This window comes from Armigeres subalbatus, chromosome 2 (assembly GCF_024139115.2).
Source record: "Armigeres subalbatus isolate Guangzhou_Male chromosome 2, GZ_Asu_2, whole genome shotgun sequence".
Lineage (NCBI taxonomy): Eukaryota > Metazoa > Arthropoda > Insecta > Diptera > Culicidae > Armigeres > Armigeres subalbatus.
This window is the reverse complement of record NC_085140.1, coordinates 271022785-271041770: the sequence shown is the minus strand read 5'-3', so window position 1 is coordinate 271041770 and position 18986 is coordinate 271022785. Positions and strand designations below refer to the sequence as shown.

The following is an 18986-nucleotide window of genomic DNA, read 5'->3' as shown; positions in this document are numbered from 1 at the left end:
GATTCAGGAGAAGATCGATGCGACTTTCAGGCGGCAGCAGACCGGGTTCCGTGCCGGAAGATCCTGTGTGGACCTTATTGTCACTACGGAGCGTGCATTGTTCTGGAGCAGGTCAACGAATTCCGAGAGGCCCTTTACTTTGTATTCTTGAGAATATGTGGGGACCCTGAGACGCAAGGGGGTTCCTGAGAAAATTATCGGCCTCATCGAGGCATAAACGAGGTCTTCTTGTGCAGAGTACTGCATAATGGGGTCGTGTTTGGCCCTATCTGGGTCGTAGCTGGTGTGAGACAAGGGTGTATTCCATCATCGTTACTGTTCCTTATTGTAATCGACGGTTATCTGGTAGGTGCCAAACATATGGCAGCCTTTAACCATGGAGAATCTAAACGACATCGAATAGGCTGATGACGTTGAACTTCTCGCTCAACGGTGCTCTGATATGCAGAGTAAGCTCAACGACTCGGCAACACGGCAACCTCTTCCAGTTTTACAGTAGTTGGACAATCAGTGGAGAATGTTGAAAAGTTCGAATATTTTGGAAGCCATGTGGCGTCAGACGGCGGTACCAAGATCAACATAGGCGCACGAATCTAGAAAGCAAGGGCTGCCTTTGCGAGTTTAAGTGATATCTGGTATAACGCATCAGTATCAGATATAACGCATCAAAATCCGAATTTTCAACTCTAACGTGAAATCTGTACCATTATACGGTTCTTCATCAACAGATGCCTACGATACATAATTTGTGCCTGGTGGCCTCACAACTGGATCTCAAACAATGAGCTCCATTGTCCGATAGTAAGGCCGAGGCCGATAGTAATGGAAACTAGGGATCGGAAGTCGGGCTGGATCGGCCACACTTCACGAAGGAGCGGAAACGAAATATGCAAACTAGCATTAGACTGGAGCGCAGCGGGACATCGCAGCAGAGGCAAACCCAGAGGTTCATGACGGCTCATAGAAGAAGTCGACCTTAATCTAACCTGGCTCCAGGTAAAAGCGACAGTTGGTCGTCGCTCAGGATAGAGATCTTTCAAGTTGGCCCTTTACTCCACCGGAGGCGTACAGGATTCATAAGTAAGTAATTGAATAATCTGCATGCTGCTAGATAAAACTGAACTTAACAGTAAAAATCCTCTTCAAAATTGTACAACACTCTTCATCCTACTTCTTTAACAGTTCTCCAATATCCATCGATATGGTAGAAAATATTCGGTGGCGTGGTAAATTCACATACAGCGGCACGCCGACGCGGCGACGGCATAAGAAAATCACAGGTCTAACTGGAAGTCGACCATCTTAAATTTCAAAATAACGCCAAACACCAATTTCCGGCTTCCGCTCATCGAGCCCGTTCCGGCAATACCCAGTTTCTAAGTTTTTGTCAATCAAATAGACTGATAAACTTTTCACTTATCAAAAAATTTTCAATGAAAAGGACTTAGAAAATTTTTCGATGGTATTTTTTTACACGGATTTTCGAATTAACGCGGTCTTTTTTTACACGGATTTTCGAATTAACACGGTTTTTTTTACACGGATTTTCGAATTAACGCGGTTTTTTTTACACGGTTTTTTTTGCGAGGTACGTATCCCCCTCGTAAAAAAAAACCTGGGTGTATACTAAAAACGAAATTGTGGAAGCATTAAAGATCGAGATCGTGAATGAAACTAACTGCACACTAAGTTTCTCTCAGAACTTTGGCAAATAATGTCGTTTGCTGTTGATTCTGATCATAATATTTTTGTGTTGCTTAGACATTTGAAATTGAATCTGGTCCACAATCATTAAAAATTCCAATGTGGCGCCAAAGAGCTTTTCTTTAGTCATTTCAAATTACCGTCAGTTCAATGATTGATTTATTTTTACTGCCAGTAGACGCACATTGGCGATCGAAGAGAAACTTATTCAGTCTCACAATGGTCGGTCTCTGAGTTCACTGAATTTTCAAAATAATCGATATTTGGTGTTATAAAAAAGATTGCTGTTCAAACTTCGATTCGCGTTTACGACACTTATCGAACATGCTTGCGATATACTTTCCAAGCCTTCATCAGTTCACTCTGCTCCGATAATGGGGGACACTCACTCTTCCTACACCACCGCCCGACTGGGTTGGAGGACATCATCAGCCCAAACGAGCCAGGGCAGCTGAAAGTTGTAATTTTAAATTGCACCTCAAAGGAGAAAACAAGCGCTGAAATGCAAACGATCTCTTCTCGCACCCAATCGAATCGGCTGAATAACAATAATTGGATCCGGTGTGGGTATAGGATCGGTATGTGAGTACCTGGTGCTGCTGCTGCCGGTGCCGACCACTACCAAACCAACCCCGACCTCCAGCCTCCAGAGGGTAAGCGGGCTTTCCGTGACGGTGTTCGTATGGTAGGGCCATAAAATGTGCTTCCCTTGTTGATCGCGTACCCAGTGGAGGCCGAGCGTGGTTTTAGATCCCCCCAGAGGGGTTGAACGCGGGAAGTTGATCGAGATACACCGTCCTTTACTGACGCGCACATGTGATGTATTTTGTTTGTTTTAGAAAGATGTTCGTTGCATATGTGCTTCGATTCGAAACATCTTTGGATCGCTTTGCTTTTTGAGGCACCTCAATGCCAGAACCATGCAGTGAACGCTTGTGTTTTTGGTTTGCATATTCGCCGCAGGGCTAGTAGTAACCAATTACTCAGAGTCAGAATAAATATTTTCATAATGGTATTATTGGAAAATGACCTGAGGGTTGCAACACATTTTCAGAAGTTTAATAAAGTACTTTGGATTTGCGTAGACAGCGAAGGCTTACAATTGGATTCATTTGAATAACGAATTCAGGAAATTCTGATATTGCTAATACTAATTGAAATCTGTTTCATCTAGCATAGTTAAAAAGAAAAACATTGCTCAAACCAGCCGAATTACAATTATCAACAAAACTGTTTTTCGAATTATTGTCGAATCATATGTTCATCATCAGTTTTAATTATTTTCAAAGATGTTTGCTTTTGTTAACAAGAAACTAAACTTCTGACCGAAATAAAATAACTATTTTTGCTCGACAGAAAAACCAACTAAAATTTTCTCCACCAGCCCTGCAGTCTCTGAGGACGGCGTTAAGCCGGGGAGCCATTGGCGCAAGTGACCAGCAGGAGCGCGAGAAGGTTGGTGAAGTGACGACAAAGGGTAAACTGTGCTGGCCGTAGTTAGCGACTTGCAAACCTGTAATTTAGCTAGTTGAGTTTCTTGAAACGGAATTGTTGTACCCTGCCACCGCATATCTGTTCCTCTTCGCCTCGGTTAGGTTTTCGATACTTTTGCGAAACCTGGTCAAAACCACCGATTTCGGTACCCATAGTGGTAGCCCATATATGCTCTGGACGGTAATTATCGTGTCTTTAGCGATTAAATGTTACGAAAATTTGGCGCAATTTTCGGTTGTTTGATTAGGCTTGTTTGTCTGTATCAAAAATACCAGTTCGTCACAAAATAATCGGAGTCGAAGCATCAAATTATTTGTCCTTCTGTATGTCTGTCCACGTATATTTAATAATATGTTACTTAGTATGCTTTGAAGACGATTTTTCGGAACTGTATAGAATTATTATTTGTTCAGACTAAGGCCGGAGCGACCTGTGCAGTACATTAAAATCTTCTCCATTCATCTCGGTCCATGGCTGCACGTCCCAAACAACGCAGTCTTTGGAAAGTCCGCAAATCGTCCTAAACTTTGCACGCTGCGCACATCGACTTCTTGTTCCCGTCCTCGACGGATCGTTGTCGAGAACCATTTTCACCGGATTACTATCCGAAACTCTGGCTATGTGCCCGGCCCACCGCAGTCGTCCGATTTTTTTGTAAATAATATTGTTTTTGATAAGTAGCATGTGGACCAATTTCATAACAATCTGTGTATAATAATGACTGCCTTAAACTGATTTAGTGTGTAAGTGGAAATAAGTGTCTCCAATTGTGCCATTTGTCAATAAATCAGAAACATATGTTTCTGTTGTCCTAATATTTTGAAATAATAAAAGTTTTAGCAATATTATAACTAAAGTGTATGTCATAAGAACTTAATATTGAAACTGTACAAATGTGAATATTTAGGTGAACGTGTAATAAGAGAGTAATAAAGCGTTGATTAAATTATAATTGAAATTTCGGTTACACTTCATACGTTGATGATATCACATTCTACTTTAGGAAACCTCATTGTCACTTTACTAAGCTTACATCCTAACAGATAAACTGAATGAATAATTTAACACCACAATAAGGAAAGGTGATAAGACTTGATCCTTTAGGGGACTTGTCCCACCATGTTTCACCGAGAACCAATGTGATTTTATTCTAGCGTATTTTTAGTACCGTCGTTCTGGGTGACATTGGGCCTAGGTAGTAAGATGGGCCAAAAGCAAAAAAATGTTTCCATTTCTAATATCTTAGAAACCATTACGAATCTAGACGAAAACTTCAAACCGTTTTAAAGAATATACCATAATGCTAGGAATTTGAATGTAAAACTATTGATCGAACAAACCTGTATTAAAATAGTGCCAGTAATGCCCCACAGATCTATTACACAACCAGATTTAGATAGACGGATTATCATGTTATGATACTATGTTATTGTTCTGTTGAATTTTATTGATATTTCATAAAGTTGTTCTGTTGTTTCGTAGCCACGTGCACTGCCCATGATCGCATTTTTGTTGATTTTGTAAGAAGCCTGTGAATCGTTCAGAAAACTCAATTTACTGCATCTAATCCCACAACAGTAAAATAGGCTTTACTATCTTGCTTATCTGTGGTAAACTGGGAATGATTGAGTATGTGGGGACTGGGGAGGGGTGACAAACGATTTACAAAGTCAACCAAAATGTAAATGTTACAATTATGCGATAATTCATTAATCATCATGATTCTCGATAGATTTTTAATCCTTTTAGTCCGATAATCATGACATATGTGTAATTTTGAAGAATTTGCCGATTTTTTTGTTTCTTCACACAGTGGGGAATTTATTATACAAGATCGTACCAATCTTGACATGACTTCAAGGTTAACTACCAGAGCTTTATAACATTTACTTGGAACATACGACATTTTGGCTCAATGTCACCCCCACCTACGGTATATATCTGTCTGTGAGAGCCACCCTATGCATCTCGTAGTTTCAGCCACCAACAGCAGCAAGGCAAACCGTCGCCAGATCAGTGATAGATCATTGCAGATGGCTTTTGTTCTATCGGTTGCTCGACGGCCGGCCAAACATACATGACCTAGGCCAACGATCACTTTCACTTTCGATCGTGCCTTTGGTGACGTCATTGATATGAGATAGGCGATAGGAGAGTGATAACATCGGCTAGGTGATTTGAGCAGGAGATATGGGCTATCATAGCTTTTAGGTAGTACCAAACTCACCACATTGCTCGGGTTGGAGACATTAGAGAAATCATTTAGAGATTAGTTAGTTCGATTTCATCCACAGTCGGAAACGGTCCTGCGAGGCCGATTATACGTGTTTAGTTACAAGTTTTTTTTTGTTAGAGTTAAGTCGAAATACATGTAGCCTGATAGAGTCCGCGTTTCAATAAAAGTGTGTTTTTGCTAAGTGCCGTGTGTGCGATTATTATGGTCCATGGAAGTACCACCGATCGAGCATCCCACCTATTCCGCTGAGCTATCATCGCTGGTCCAGGTATCCTACAAAATTGGTCCTTCGAACCGGATGCCTGAGGACTGTACCAGCAAGGACCCAACGCTCGATTACCGCTAAAGGACAGCGTACACGCCACCCATCACCAAACAATAATTTCATTGTGTTCCACGGAAGAAAAGGAGTACCGCCATCATCTCGCGGGATAATTATCGAGGCATAAAAGGTTTATCGCCATCGCATCTGGTGTCAAGGGACATCAAAGGATTCATTGTTCTCGAGTTTGCGCGTTGCTTGGGTAAGCACCATTGAACTCGGGACACTACCTCTGGAACTTGGCTCCTTTTTGGATGATCTGGAACGGCTTTCGGTTCGACTGGACACTACCCGGTTCGGATTCCTGTTTCTCCAGGTAATTAATCAAAGAATAGTGTATGTCCTACCGAAGCATAGGCTACCGTGATTCTAACACCATTTTTCGACTTCTATCTGGACTAAACACTCTTCGACACCGGCATTTGGACTCTTGATGACCAACCGGTCCTGGTGAGGACGATCCCATCATCTGAGGATTTCCATACCCCAGTGCTATACTTGCATCGGTTACCTGCAACCTCGGCATTCGGACTGGAAGAGAAGATCGGATGCGTCGCATTTGCGTGCCCCTTCATTCATCATCGTGCATCATTCACGTCATTCCATTCATCCTGAGAGCTTAGTGCAATCAGCGGCTCTGGTGGCGGCATTCATCGTTACATCGTGGTGGTCATTGCAGTGGCGCTAAATTATTAGTTCCGGATTGGACCCTCTCAGCTACGAGTGTATTCATCAACCCTGGTTGCGGTCTACTCGTGAAGTGCATCTACCAGCCCGGCTTGCATACCGCATCTACACACGCCAAGGGATTCCACCAGAAGAGGCGGCGACATCGATTTATCGTCCAGGTTAGTTAATTAGAGCTAGGTATATGTCTGCCGAAGCTTGGACAGCAGAAATAGACATATTCATTGAATTTATATCCTCTTCGATTGCGTGGACGTGCCCTTAATTTTCCGACCGCATATTTCGGTCGGTTTTGCTGAATTTTGGAGATTTTGGTACGATTCTTGAGTGATTGATTGGTTACAACTGGCGTCGAAGTTTGAGATTGTGAATCATCGAGAATTAGAGCATTCACTCAACCGATTGGACAATTGCGAAACTGTTGGTTCCTCCAGGTAGGCTGCCACGGTGTATGTCCCGTCGAGGCTAGAGATTTTGTATACTACATGCTGGTTTGCCCACCTCTCTATCTCTCACGTATAGCCGAGAATCATATTGCGCAGTGGCTGCGCGGGCATCGCTGGAGCTGACGGATTGGCGTTGCTGATCATCCTAGCTGACTTAGCTCAGTGTTTTGCTGTTAAGGTCAGTTAAGCTAGAATAGTGTGTGTCTGCCGAAGCGAAGGGACTCTACGGTATATTACATCACCTCTCTTTCTACCCCATATTGGCAACCACCCTATTGAGGAACGATGGCACCATCGAAGAAGCCCGTAAAGAAGATGTCATCGCTAAAGCTATTGATGGTCAAATTGAAGCAGATTGAGGCTGCGTTCAACGATGTCTATCGATTCAGTAGGGGGATTCAGGAGACTACATCCCTCACACAGATTCTTCTTCGGCTGGAGAAAATTGACGATCTTTGGGAAAGGTACGGAGCTACTTTGGTGGAAATTCAATCCCACGAAGATTTCGACGAGGAGGATGTAGACGACGAGGGTGAAGGCGATTCTCTTAATAAAAATAGGCAGGAATTTAGTGATCGCTACTATGAGGTTAAGGCAGTTTTAACAGACCAGGTTAGGGAAAGACAGGAACCAGCTACATTGAACCAATCTGTACTAGGTGATCCTCCAGCCCCAGCTGCACTCGAACGTGTACGCCTTCCGCAGATTCAATTGCCAGCCTTTAATGGGGAGATAGACGAATGGTTAAGTTTTAGGGATCTGTTCACTTCCTTGATTCATTGGAAGACAGATTTACCCGACGTAGAAAAGTTGCACTATTTAAAGGGCTGTCTGCAAGGAGAACCTACAACCTTGATCGATTCTCTTCAGATCACTGCGGCCAACTATCAGGTCGCATGGGGAATGCTGACCAAACGCTATAACAACAGCAAATTGTTGAAGAAGCGGCAAATCCAGTCTCTTTTGAAGCTACCCGTTCTCGCCAAGGAATCTGCCTCGGAGCTACACCTTTTAGTTGAAGGTTTTGAAAAAATCGTGCAAATTTTGGACCAAATCGTACAACCGGGCGACTACAAAGACTTGTTGCTGGTGAATCTGCTGTCGTCGCGTCTAGATCCATGTACTCGTCGTAGTTGGGAAGAGTTCTCTTCAACTAAAGAAAAGGATACACTGAAGGAGCTTACCGAATTCCTTCAACGACGCGTCCGCGTCCTAGAATCCTTACCTTTCAAGGCTGCAGATTGCACGAAATCAATCCATCAACCCGCATCCAGGCAGAAGGTATCTGCTGTAAAGAATAGCTTCAGTACCGTGCAAGTGTCCGGGGGACGCTGTCCAGCTTGCACTGGAACTCATCCTCTGTTCCAGTGCGGCACTTTCCAACGAATGTCGGTGGCGGATAAGGATTCGTTACTACGGTCGCATTCGTTGTGCAGGAACTGTTTCAGGCAAGGACATCAAGCCAAGGAATGTCAGTCCAAGTATTCCTGCAGAAACTGTAAGGGTAGACATCACACACAGGTCTGTTTTAAATCGGAAAGGGATTCTAACCCAAGGCCATCATCCAAGCAACGGGGTACCAACATGGCAAAAGGAACCCCAGAACCCACTCCATCGACATCTGGCTCCACTTCACCCCAAGTAGCTAACCTGGCGGCTACGGACAGCTTGGTGGCAGGCACAATTCACCAATGCTCGTCGAAGGTTTTGCTGGCAACAGCAATTGTCGTTGTTCAGGATGACGAAGGCAAAAGGATCCCTGCTCGTGCTCTCCTCGATTCGGGATCAGAGAGTAATTTCATTACCGAGCATCTCAGCCAGCGGCTGAATGTCTTTCGGAGTAAGGTTGATATTTCGGTTCACGGCATTGGTCTGGCAGCAACCAAAGTGAACCAACGGATTGTGGCTACGATTCGCTCTCGTCTTTCGGAGTTCTCTCGCCAGATGGGCTTTCTGGTACTTCCGAAGGTAACAAGCAATCTTCCTACTGCTAACGTCAACATCGCTGGTTGGACAATACCTAAAGGAGTCGAGCTCGCCGATCCATCGTTTTGTGTGTCATCAGGGGTGGATCTCGTTCTTGGAGTTGAAGCATTTTTTGACTATTTCAACTCTGGCAGGAAAATCGAACTTGGAGCGAAACATCCAGCATTACATGACTCCGTATTTGGTTGGATTGTCAGTGGAGGATTCTCCGAAGATATTCAAGGTTTGCAAAGCAGCTGTAACATCGCAACTACAGATCGATTAGAACATCTACTAACTCGATTCTGGGCCATGGAGGAAGCAGAATCCACGAATAGCTATTCCCCCGAAGAATCTCGCTGTGAAGCCATCTTCTCGAAAACAGTTCAACGCAGATCCGATGGCCGCTATTCCGTAGCACTTCCCAAGAACGAAAATGCCATTTCCAGGTTGGGAGAATCCAAGGAGATCGCATTTCGGCGGTTTCTGAGCACCGAACGAAGGCTTATCAAGGATACTAGTCTTCGGAAGCAGTACATAAGGTTTATGGAGGAGTACCTGCAGTTAGGTCATATGCGAAAGGTTGAAGAGGATCCAAAACCCACTAAACGATGTTTTCTCCCCTTTTCTCCGGTGGTCAAAGAGGCCAGCACCACCACTAAGGTCCGCGTGGTGTTCGACGCCTCCTGTAAGACTGCTTCGGGATTGGCGTTGAATGAGGTATTGCTGGTAGGGCCAGTAATTCAACAGTCTCTCCGATCAATCATCCTTCGTAGTTGCATGAAACAGATTCTCTTGGTGGCGGACGTTGAGAAGATGTTCCGGCAGATACTTGTGCACCCTGAGGATAGGCCATTCCAATCTATTCTCTGGCGTCCGTCTCCTTTGGAGGAGGTATGTGTGTACGAGCTGAACACCGTAACCTACGGAACGAAACCGGCCTCGTTCTTGGCAACTCGTACACTGACTCAACTGGCCATGGATGAAGGAGAACGGTACCCGCTGGCGGCGCAGGCAATTACAGAGGACACGTACATGGACGACGTCATCACCGGCTGCGATAACTTGGAGGATGCCAAGAAGATACAGCAGCAACTAGACGAGATGACAAAATCCGGTGGTTTTCAGCTTAGGAAATGGGCGTCAAATTGTGCTGAGGTCCTGAAGAGTATCCCGGACGACAATCGTGCAATTCGTCTGGCGGAAGGCATAAATCTCGATCCAGATCCATCGGTGAAAGCATTGGGTCTAACTTGGTTACCCGGAAAGGACGTATTCCGCTTTCAATTCGACGTTCCACCGGTCGAGTCAGTTGAAACATTGACAAAACGGAAGATTTTATCGATCATCGCTACTTTGTTTGACCCGTTAGGGTTCATAGGCGCTACTTCGATCGCTGCAAAGGTGTTTATGCAGCTACTTTGGACGACCCTAGACGAAAGAGGTCAAAGGTTGGACTGGGACCAGCCACTACCTCCGACGGTGGGTGAGTCCTGGAGGAAATTTCACGTTCAACTGCCAATTCTCAACGAAATCCGGATAGAGCGATGCGTAATCATTCCCAACGTGGTGGATGTGCAGATCCACTGTTTCTCTGATGCATCGCAGAAGGCTTACGGCGCATGCCTATATATTCGCAGCCAAGCTGTGGACGGAAACGTGAAGGTTCAGCTGTTATCCTCGAACTCTAAGGTTTCCCCTCTTAAACCTCAAACAATTCCTCGTTTAGAACTCAGCGGAGCGTTGATCGCTGCTCAGCTCTTCGAAAAGGTGCGGCAAGCAACTAACCTTCAAGTTCGAACAACATTTTGGGTAGATTCTTCGTGTGCTCTACGGTGGATTCAGGCTTCACCTTCTACGTGGTCCACATTTGTCGCAAATAGGGTTGCGAAAATCCAGGAGCTCACGGAAGGCTGTGTTTGGAGGCACGTAGCTGGTGTTGAAAACCCAGCAGATTTAGTTTCGAGAGGTATAGGACCAAAGGACATCGTTAACAACGGTTTCTGGTGGCACGGACCGAGCTGGTTAGCTAAAGAGCGAAGTTATTGGCCAAATTCAAATCCTGATCTAAAAGAAGAAGGCGAGGAGGAAAGAAGACGTACTGCAGTTGTCGTTACAGCATCAGCAGTGGCAGATTTCAACGAAGTTTTCATTTCCACAACGAATTCCTACACTACGTTAATTCGCCGCGTAGCTATTTGGCAGCGGTTGATACGATCGCTTCAAACACCGGAGGATCGTCCAAATGGGTTCTTGCGAGCAGATGAGCTACGGCAAGCAGAATGTACGCTGATACGGAAGGTTCAAGAAGAGGTATTTCCGGACGAACTACTGGCGGTTCGGAAAAAGGAATCAGTAGGAAGAAGGTCGCCACTACGATGGTATCACCCACATGTATGCGAAAATGGTATTCTCAGGGTTGGTGGGCGTTTATGTCACTCGGACGAACATTTCGATACCAAACATCCCATGGTACTTCCGGCAAGACACCGTTTGACCAGGTTGATTTTTGAGCATTATCATCTCCGATTGCTCCACGCCGGTCCGCAACTTCTTCTGGCAACGGTTCGGCAACGTTACTGGCCTCTTGGTGGAAGGAATGTTGCAAGGCAGGTGGTCCACAAATGCATAACGTGTTTCAGGTCAAAGCCAAGACAAGTGCAGCAGTTCATGGGAGAGCTGCCGTCATCGAGAGTCACGGTTTCGCGTCCGTTTTCTAAGGCTGGAGTGGACTACTTTGGTCCGGTATATTTGCGACCAGTACCACGTAGGGCTGCTGTGAAGGCGTACGTAGCCATTTTGTATGCATGTGCACAAAGGCAGTACACATGGAACTGGTTTCCGACTTATCCACGGAGAGATTCCTGCAAGCACTCCGACATTTCATCGCGCGCAGAGGAAAGGCTACCGACTTGTATTCGGACAACGGTACGAATTTCGTTGGTGCCCGCAATCAGCTGAAAGAACTCTGTCGGCTTTGGAAACATCCCGATCAACGACGATTCGTGTCCACTTTTTGCGCCAGTGAAGGGATTAGCTGACATTTCAACCCTCCCGGTTCTCCACACTTTGGAGGATTGTGGGAAGCGGCTGTACGGTCAGCTAAATACCACATTTTGCGAGTTATTGGCTCCAATCCAGTTTCTCACGAGGAGATGTCTACGCTCCTTGTACAAGTGGAGGCCTGCTTGAATTCCAGGCCACTGACTGCGATGTCAGATGACCCGGACGATCTTGAGCCTCTGACCCCGGCGCACTTCTTAGTTGGCAGTTCCCTACACTCACTTCCTGAGCCTGACTTACGGTCGCTACCCACGAATCGTCTTAGGCAGTACCAGCTGACGCAGCAGCACCTTCAGCATTTTTGGGATAGATGGAAGAGAGAGTACCTCTGTCAGCTTCAAGGGAGGGCCAAACGTTGGTCACCGCCGGTACAATTTGAAGTCGGTCAGCTCGTCGTTATCCAGGACAAAAACCAACCACCGATGCGTTGGCGCATGGGTCGTATTGTACAAATTCACCCCGGCACGGATGGTGTCGTACGAGTCGTAACCCTGAAAACGTCGTCAGGAGAATTGCGACGTGCAGTGGAAACCCTATGCCTACTGCCAACCTCTGAAACAGCTACCAGCCAAACTTAAACGCACACCGTCCACCCTTTCCCATCCAAGTCGAAGAGGATTTATTTATTTGCAGGCACAGAAATCAACATTTCAGGGTGGGTGAGAATGTCTGTGAGAGCCACCCTATGCATCTCGTAGTTTCAGCCACCAACAGCAGCAAGGCAAACCGTCGCCAAATCAGTGATAGATCATTGCAGATGGCTTTTGTTCTATCGGTTGCTCGACGGCCGGCCAAACATACATGACCTAGGCCAACGATCACTTTCACTTTCGATCGTGCCTTTGGTGACGTCATTGATATGAGATAGGCGATAGGAGAGTGATAACATCGGCTAGGTGATTTGAGCAGGAGATATGGGCTATCATAGCCTTTAGGTAGTACCAAACTCACCACATTGCTCGGGTTGGAGACATTAGAGAAATCAGGAGATTAGTTAGTTCGATTTCATCCACAGTCGGAAACGGTCCTGCGAGGCCGATTATACGTGTTTAGTTATAAGTTTTTTTGTTAGAGTTAAGTCGAAATACATGTAGCCTGTTAGAGTCCGTGTTTCAATAAAAGTGTGTTTTTGCTAAGTGCCGTGTGTGCGATTATTATTGTCCATGGAAGTACCACCGATCGAGCATCCCACCTATTCCGCTGAGCTATCATCGCTGGTCCAGGTATCCTACAATATCCTCTAGACCATCGGGGCTGCCCAAAGTACGGCCCTCGGCTTTTTGTGGCCAACACGCCGTTGCAGAAAATACTTCATAACCGGCCCACAAGCTTCTATATTTGGTTCGAGAATCTTCATTTTTATAATTTATTACTGAATACTGGTGGATATTACACTGCCGTCAAACGCATATTTGTCCCATGTTTGCTGGGGTTTCCTATATACATGGGACAATTATGCGTATAACGGTCTCAAAGAAAAAAAAATTCTGTTTAGTCTTTAGGGGTCGTACACATATTACGTAAGCATTTTTTCTGGGTTTTTCGACCCCCCTCCCCCCATGTAAGATTTTTTTCATACAAATGATTTTTTATTTATATGGTGCGTAAGAAAATGATGAACCCCCCCTCCCCCCATAAGTGCTTACGTAATATGTGTACGGCCCTTAATTGTGTTTCAATAATTCCTTTTATTTGAATTTGAAATAAAAAATAATATTTTGCGTATATTTAGAAATGGCTATATTGAGTGACCCGAGTGACTGAAAGGAAAGGTTAATGTAAACATCGCGATTTTACGTTGAACAAATGAAAGTTGGTTTGCTGATTTTTTTTTGTGGAAAGTTTTGCTGTGTTGAAAAAATATGATCTGAAACGTATTTTTTCTCATTTTGCCATAATGGCCAATTCTGGTTGAAAGTTTAATGAGAAAGGGGCGATTCAAATGTGACGTCCACTACTTTTTTGAGATTCATGGAAACCCCCCTCCCCCCTTTGTCACGCTTTTTTGTATACCTAGTATATGTAGTGTCACAAAATCTTAGACCCCTCCCCCCTAAAACCTGTGACGTCATTGTTGAACGACCCCAACATAAAAATTTAATGGTTGCCTATTATCCAATAATCGACGCATATTGTTTCGCATTCGATGACAAAAATGCGCAAACAGGATTCCAAGTTTCGCAATGCTTTCATTCTTAAAAAGTACTGTTCACAGAGATTATAGATGTTTTATTTCAGAAATATAAATTTGAGCTCGTCGTTGTATTGGAGGTCGATAATTTCCATTTGAAATATTTCAGGTATATTTAATAACGTCTACATACACTGGGGATATAGATACTTTTGAGCAGTATGCAGCGGTTTAAATCTGGTCATATCAGGAGCACTTCAGTGCAGCTAATATTATGACGGCCCCCAACATCTAATCCAACTGGAGTCTGACGAAAAAGGGTGGATCCCTTCGTCAGATTAAGTGACCTTAACAGGTCACCCCACTGATCGCCAGGGGGAGGCGATACAGAAGAGCGTGGCACGTCGGAAGAGTTTCCCATCGAGATCAAGATGAATGGATCTACCCTGACCAGGGTGGGAGTGATGACCAGTCACAAGGAGAGCGGAGCCAGAAAATGGAGCTGATTACAGACGTAACGTACGTAATCATGTTCTTTCTGGACAACGGCAAGAACGCAGGTTGCCTCATTCTAGGTACATCTGGCTGACGCCAAGAAGGTACTGGATAAGGCCAAGCTGAGGGTGGGTTGGTCGGCATGCTTGGTGAGCGTAAACCAACAACCTCAGGCTTGCTTCAAGTTCTTTGATTACGGACATAAGTCATATGACTGCAAAAGTTCTGATTTGATGTGTGGAGCCGCACCGAGGTGTGTGACCTGTGGACCTGGCTTAGACAACAAACACTCTTCCAGTGAGCAGGCCTGGCCGGCCTTCAGACGGGCTCGGTCATGCAAGTTGCTCAGCTAAATCTCAACTGCGAGCTGCTACAACAGTTGGTGCACGAGAATAAGACTGATGTTGCCTTGCTGTCCGACCCGTACCGCATCTCTGCTAAACATAGCAGTTGGGTTGGGGATAAGTCCAGAATAGTGACAATCTGGACTTGCGGGAGGTACCCGATCCAGGAGATAGTGTCATCTCCTGATGATGAGGGTTTTGTTATAGCATAGGTAAACGAAGTTTACTTTTGTAGCTGCTACTGTCCTCCTAGATGGAGCAGTATACCATGGTGTTAGAAAATCTTGTAGGGAGGCTAACTGGTCTTAAACCTTTACACAATGGGGAAAAAAAATTCATAACGCGAATAAATTCAATATCTCTGGGTTCGGTATGGGTTGGTTGCGCAGAAATTTTGACACAAATTGTAGAACTTTCTGGGGAATCGTACAAAGGTGGATAAGTTCACTGCACGAAGTTGCAAGATTTTGTTTTACCCTAATGCCCTTTATTTGTTATGCTCTCCGGAAGACCATTGCATTTTGAGTAATAGTTAGAAAATAATAAAACGTGGGGTAAAATGAGCAATATTTAAGCTTCTTTAGTCATGCATGTGGACAAAAATAACTGCACTCGATTCCCTGGAAAATTCTAGTCAGACTACAGTCAAACCTCCATGAGTCGATAATAAAGGGACCATCAACTCATGGAAATATCGAGATGTGAAGTAGAAAATCCCTGGGAAGTTGTTTGAAGGGACCATCACAGTAGCTCAGAATAGTAGTTTGTGCAACTAGTTGCAAAAAGATGATTTTTAGTCAGCACGAGTTGTACGTTTATCAAACGAGGCTTGCCAGATTCCATGTTATAATACCACATTGCATAGCTTTTCAAACCATGAAGCGATAGATGAACTTGATTTGGAAAATTTTGATGTCATGCCCATTAAACTATTTCATTCATTACGTGACTCAAGCTAATTCTTCAAAATGTGGTCATGTAACTAATGTTCTGATGTTGGTTTTTCATTATAGAACCCGAATGAGTGCTGTAATGGATTTTATGCAACCCATTTGAGTTGCATAATGGTCATCAAAGCACCCATTTCGTCGATATGGAAAAGTAGGCCGTTTTATCACTCAAATACAAACTGTAAACCAGGTATTATGATCAGGAATTACAAAAAATATTTTTTAATATTGCATAATCATTATTTGCTTCCATGAGTCGATATCGAGTCATAGAACATCGACTCATGGAGATTTGACTGTAGTAATGTGCGATTATTAGTAAGCAATTTGAACAATATGAGAACGTGGGATAAAATCAGCAAGATCTCAATTCTCAACATCATGCAGTAGATAGAGCTCGCAGAACACGATTTTTGGCAAAATTTTAGGTCAAATGTGTTTGTGTTATGCTTTGTCGATTATTTGTAACTCTGAACTTGACGAATTACATAACAAATAAGAGACATTGGGGTAAAACGAGGTCTTGCAGCTTCCCCAGAAAGTTCTACAATTTGTGTCAAAATTTCAGCGCAATCCGTCCATACCGATCCGAGAGATTGAATTTATTCGCGTTATGCACAATTTTTATCCCATTGTGCATTAGTGTTGTAGCAGGTGACTTCAACGCGTGGGCCTTGGACGTGGACTTTTCGGTTCACTAACACTAGAGGTTATATATCCTGCTAGTCTCTAGCGATACTAAACGTAGCCCTGCTGAACGGAGGCCAAGCGGTCACGTTCAGAAGGCCGATGGGTGGGTCAGTAAAGCTGATCTAGGATGGCGTACCTCACAGTTCGACCCAATTTCCGGAAGAATCACTATGGCGGGAAAATCGGACTCTAGGCCTTAGTGGTGATGAATTCGGCATCAACATTTCAAAAGGGCGTAACTGCTTTTGTAAACACGAGCTTCTCACGCCGCTGGTGGGTTAATTTGAGCCCACCTACGCAACCCAAGTAACATTTCAAGTTTTATTCCGCTCTAAGAATGGTTTTCAAGAACAATTTATAAGAACTAACAATAAAACCGAATCATACATGGCAACCTTATGATGACCTCTATAAGAGTAAGATATTGCCAAGTGGCCCTCTCCAGATAACCACTATAAACCTATTATAAGAGCATTTAGAAACCCTTTTTAAACCACCCGCAAAAAGGGAATTTGGCTGCGGCAGCTGTCAAAATGTTGCTTTGAAAAAAGAGAAACAAAACTTTGCAGAAAATAATAACAAAATGGATTGCTGATGAAAATTATGATGATGAAAACAAAATAATATTTTTTTTCAGGTTGTTTTTTTCGAATCAGTACAATTGAAAAGGAGTGCGCGCTCGATTTTATGGGCAAAGCTGGTGAAAAAATAAGGTTAAATACCACGCGCCGGCAATATAACGTGTTTCAGAGAAATAAAACGAAAATATTTATTACCACAACGTCTAGGATGTCCACTAAATCGATTAGTACTTTTGCCCACATTATTATTAAATTAAATTATTCATATGAAATAGTGTGGTACACGTTGAAAATGTCGTTAAATCATGAATTTCAGTGATATATTTCACTGACTGCGAAATGCTTATCCATTTTCAATATGGCCATCATGGAATTTGATCAGAAAAATTTTGCTTTTATTAAACACCGTCATAAACTCTTCGCAATGCAAATATTCTTATGGGGGTAATTCATTTGACCACATTATGACCAAAAATTGAAGCTTTATTCGAGCGTTGAAAATTGGATTTATTACGCTCTTCAACACAACCATAGATCTATTCATATGGTCAATTGGCATTTGACGTTTGAAGCTTTTTTCAACAGATTTATGAAAGCTTTATTGATAGCAATAAGAACGCCAATAAAACTGAGCAATTAGCTTGGTGATTGCTGTCATAAATCCGCAATAAGAATTAGATAAATCCAAGAAGCATGGAAATTGTTACTTGGGAATCCAATACCACTGAAGGAAGCATCGAATCCTCTTCTTTCATGTAATGGTGCTGGATTGCGTGGGTGAGCACAAATTAGCCCACCAGAGACGTGAGAAGCTCTTGTTTACAAAAGCAGTTATGCCCTTTTGAAATGTTGATGCCGAATTATCCGATGTCTTAACACGAGCATGTGACCACCCACCCATAGGCGTGAGCGTTCTCAATAGTTCTCCCCTGATGTATTGCTTAATTGCGGGCCGGTGGATACGGACTGGTGAAATGGTTTTGGGCGGTTTTGGTTTTAGTGGGTCGGGCCTATCCCCACACTACCTGAGTTCAAGACAAAATTTTCAAAACAACTTATCTGCTTTTGTAAACAAAGATTCAAACGACGATTTGACGAATCTGATAGCTCTTCCACGCAAACCAACACCACCAATAGCTAGGTGAAAGGTTTCCGCTACCTGTTGATGGTGTTGGTTTGCGCGAGAGAGCTATTGTCAGATTTACTGCGCGGCGTTTGTAGTGCTCAAATGGGTACTTGCACAAAACTTCACGCGGCGAATGACTATCGAAAGGTACGGCCGCGCCAAACGATACACCGCAATGCTATTCACCCATAAGAATCAAGTAAACGGGGTGCAGAAGCGCGGCGGTACCTTTCATGAAGGGTTCGCCGCGTGCAATTTTGAGAAAATCAGGCAATATCAGATTCGTTAACCCTTTATAAGGCAGTGGCAACTATATTGCCACCAACAAATTATATGTTTTTCTATTTATTAACAAGGGCTCTAATTATTATTTTCTATGAAGTGGCTTCATTGGCTACCTGGTAATACCCCAGATGAATTTGAGCCATAAAAAATTGAAATGTCAATTTGAGAACAGTTTTTTTACGAACAGATCGTAAGTTTCGAGTGGAAGAAGGATTTCCATTTATAATTCGTTAAAAAAACGACAAAGATATATTTTTTCTCGTTGGTATTAATTATTTTGAATCTCCTGTGTTAGATTATGGCGTAACTAGCGTGAAAATAGCTTTGACTTTCTGTATATTTGGTTTTTAGATGTTAGACGAAATAGTGTTTTTTTCCAAGGATCCCCCCTTGGGAACAAAAGCGCAAAAACTTTTTTTTTTTCACTTATAATGCGTTTTTCGACTCCTTTTTAAGAAATTTAACGT

General features: G+C 43.6%; 2 protein-coding genes across 2 annotated transcripts in view; both read left to right on the top strand.

Annotated features, from left to right (window-relative positions):
• Positions 1-7174: 7174 nt before the first annotated feature.
• Positions 7175-11574, top strand: LOC134209722 (uncharacterized). Its single transcript, XM_062685737.1, has 2 exons — positions 7175-11209; positions 11497-11574. Exons 1-2 carry the CDS (start codon positions 7175-7177, stop codon positions 11572-11574), a joined length of 4113 nt encoding a protein of 1370 aa, XP_062541721.1.
• A 1441-nt stretch (positions 11575-13015) lies between these two features.
• LOC134212221 (chromosome transmission fidelity protein 18 homolog) overlaps positions 13016-18986 on the top strand; it is a 71949-nt gene continuing 65978 nt past the window's right edge. The window contains exon 1 of the mRNA XM_062689883.1: positions 13016-13140. The gene's annotated coding sequence lies outside the window, so the exon portion shown is untranslated. The remainder of the gene's footprint in view (positions 13141-18986) is intronic.

Excerpts from the sequence above, each read along its gene's own strand:
- LOC134209722 (XM_062685737.1), top strand. The coding sequence starts at position 7,175 with ATGGCACCATCGAAGAAGCCCGTAAAGAAGATGTCATCGCTAAAGCTA. Across the intron at positions 11,210-11,496 it reads CGGTTCGGAAAAAGGAATCA|GTCAAAGCCAAGACAAGTGC; the intron begins GTAGGAAGAAGG and ends AACGTGTTTCAG.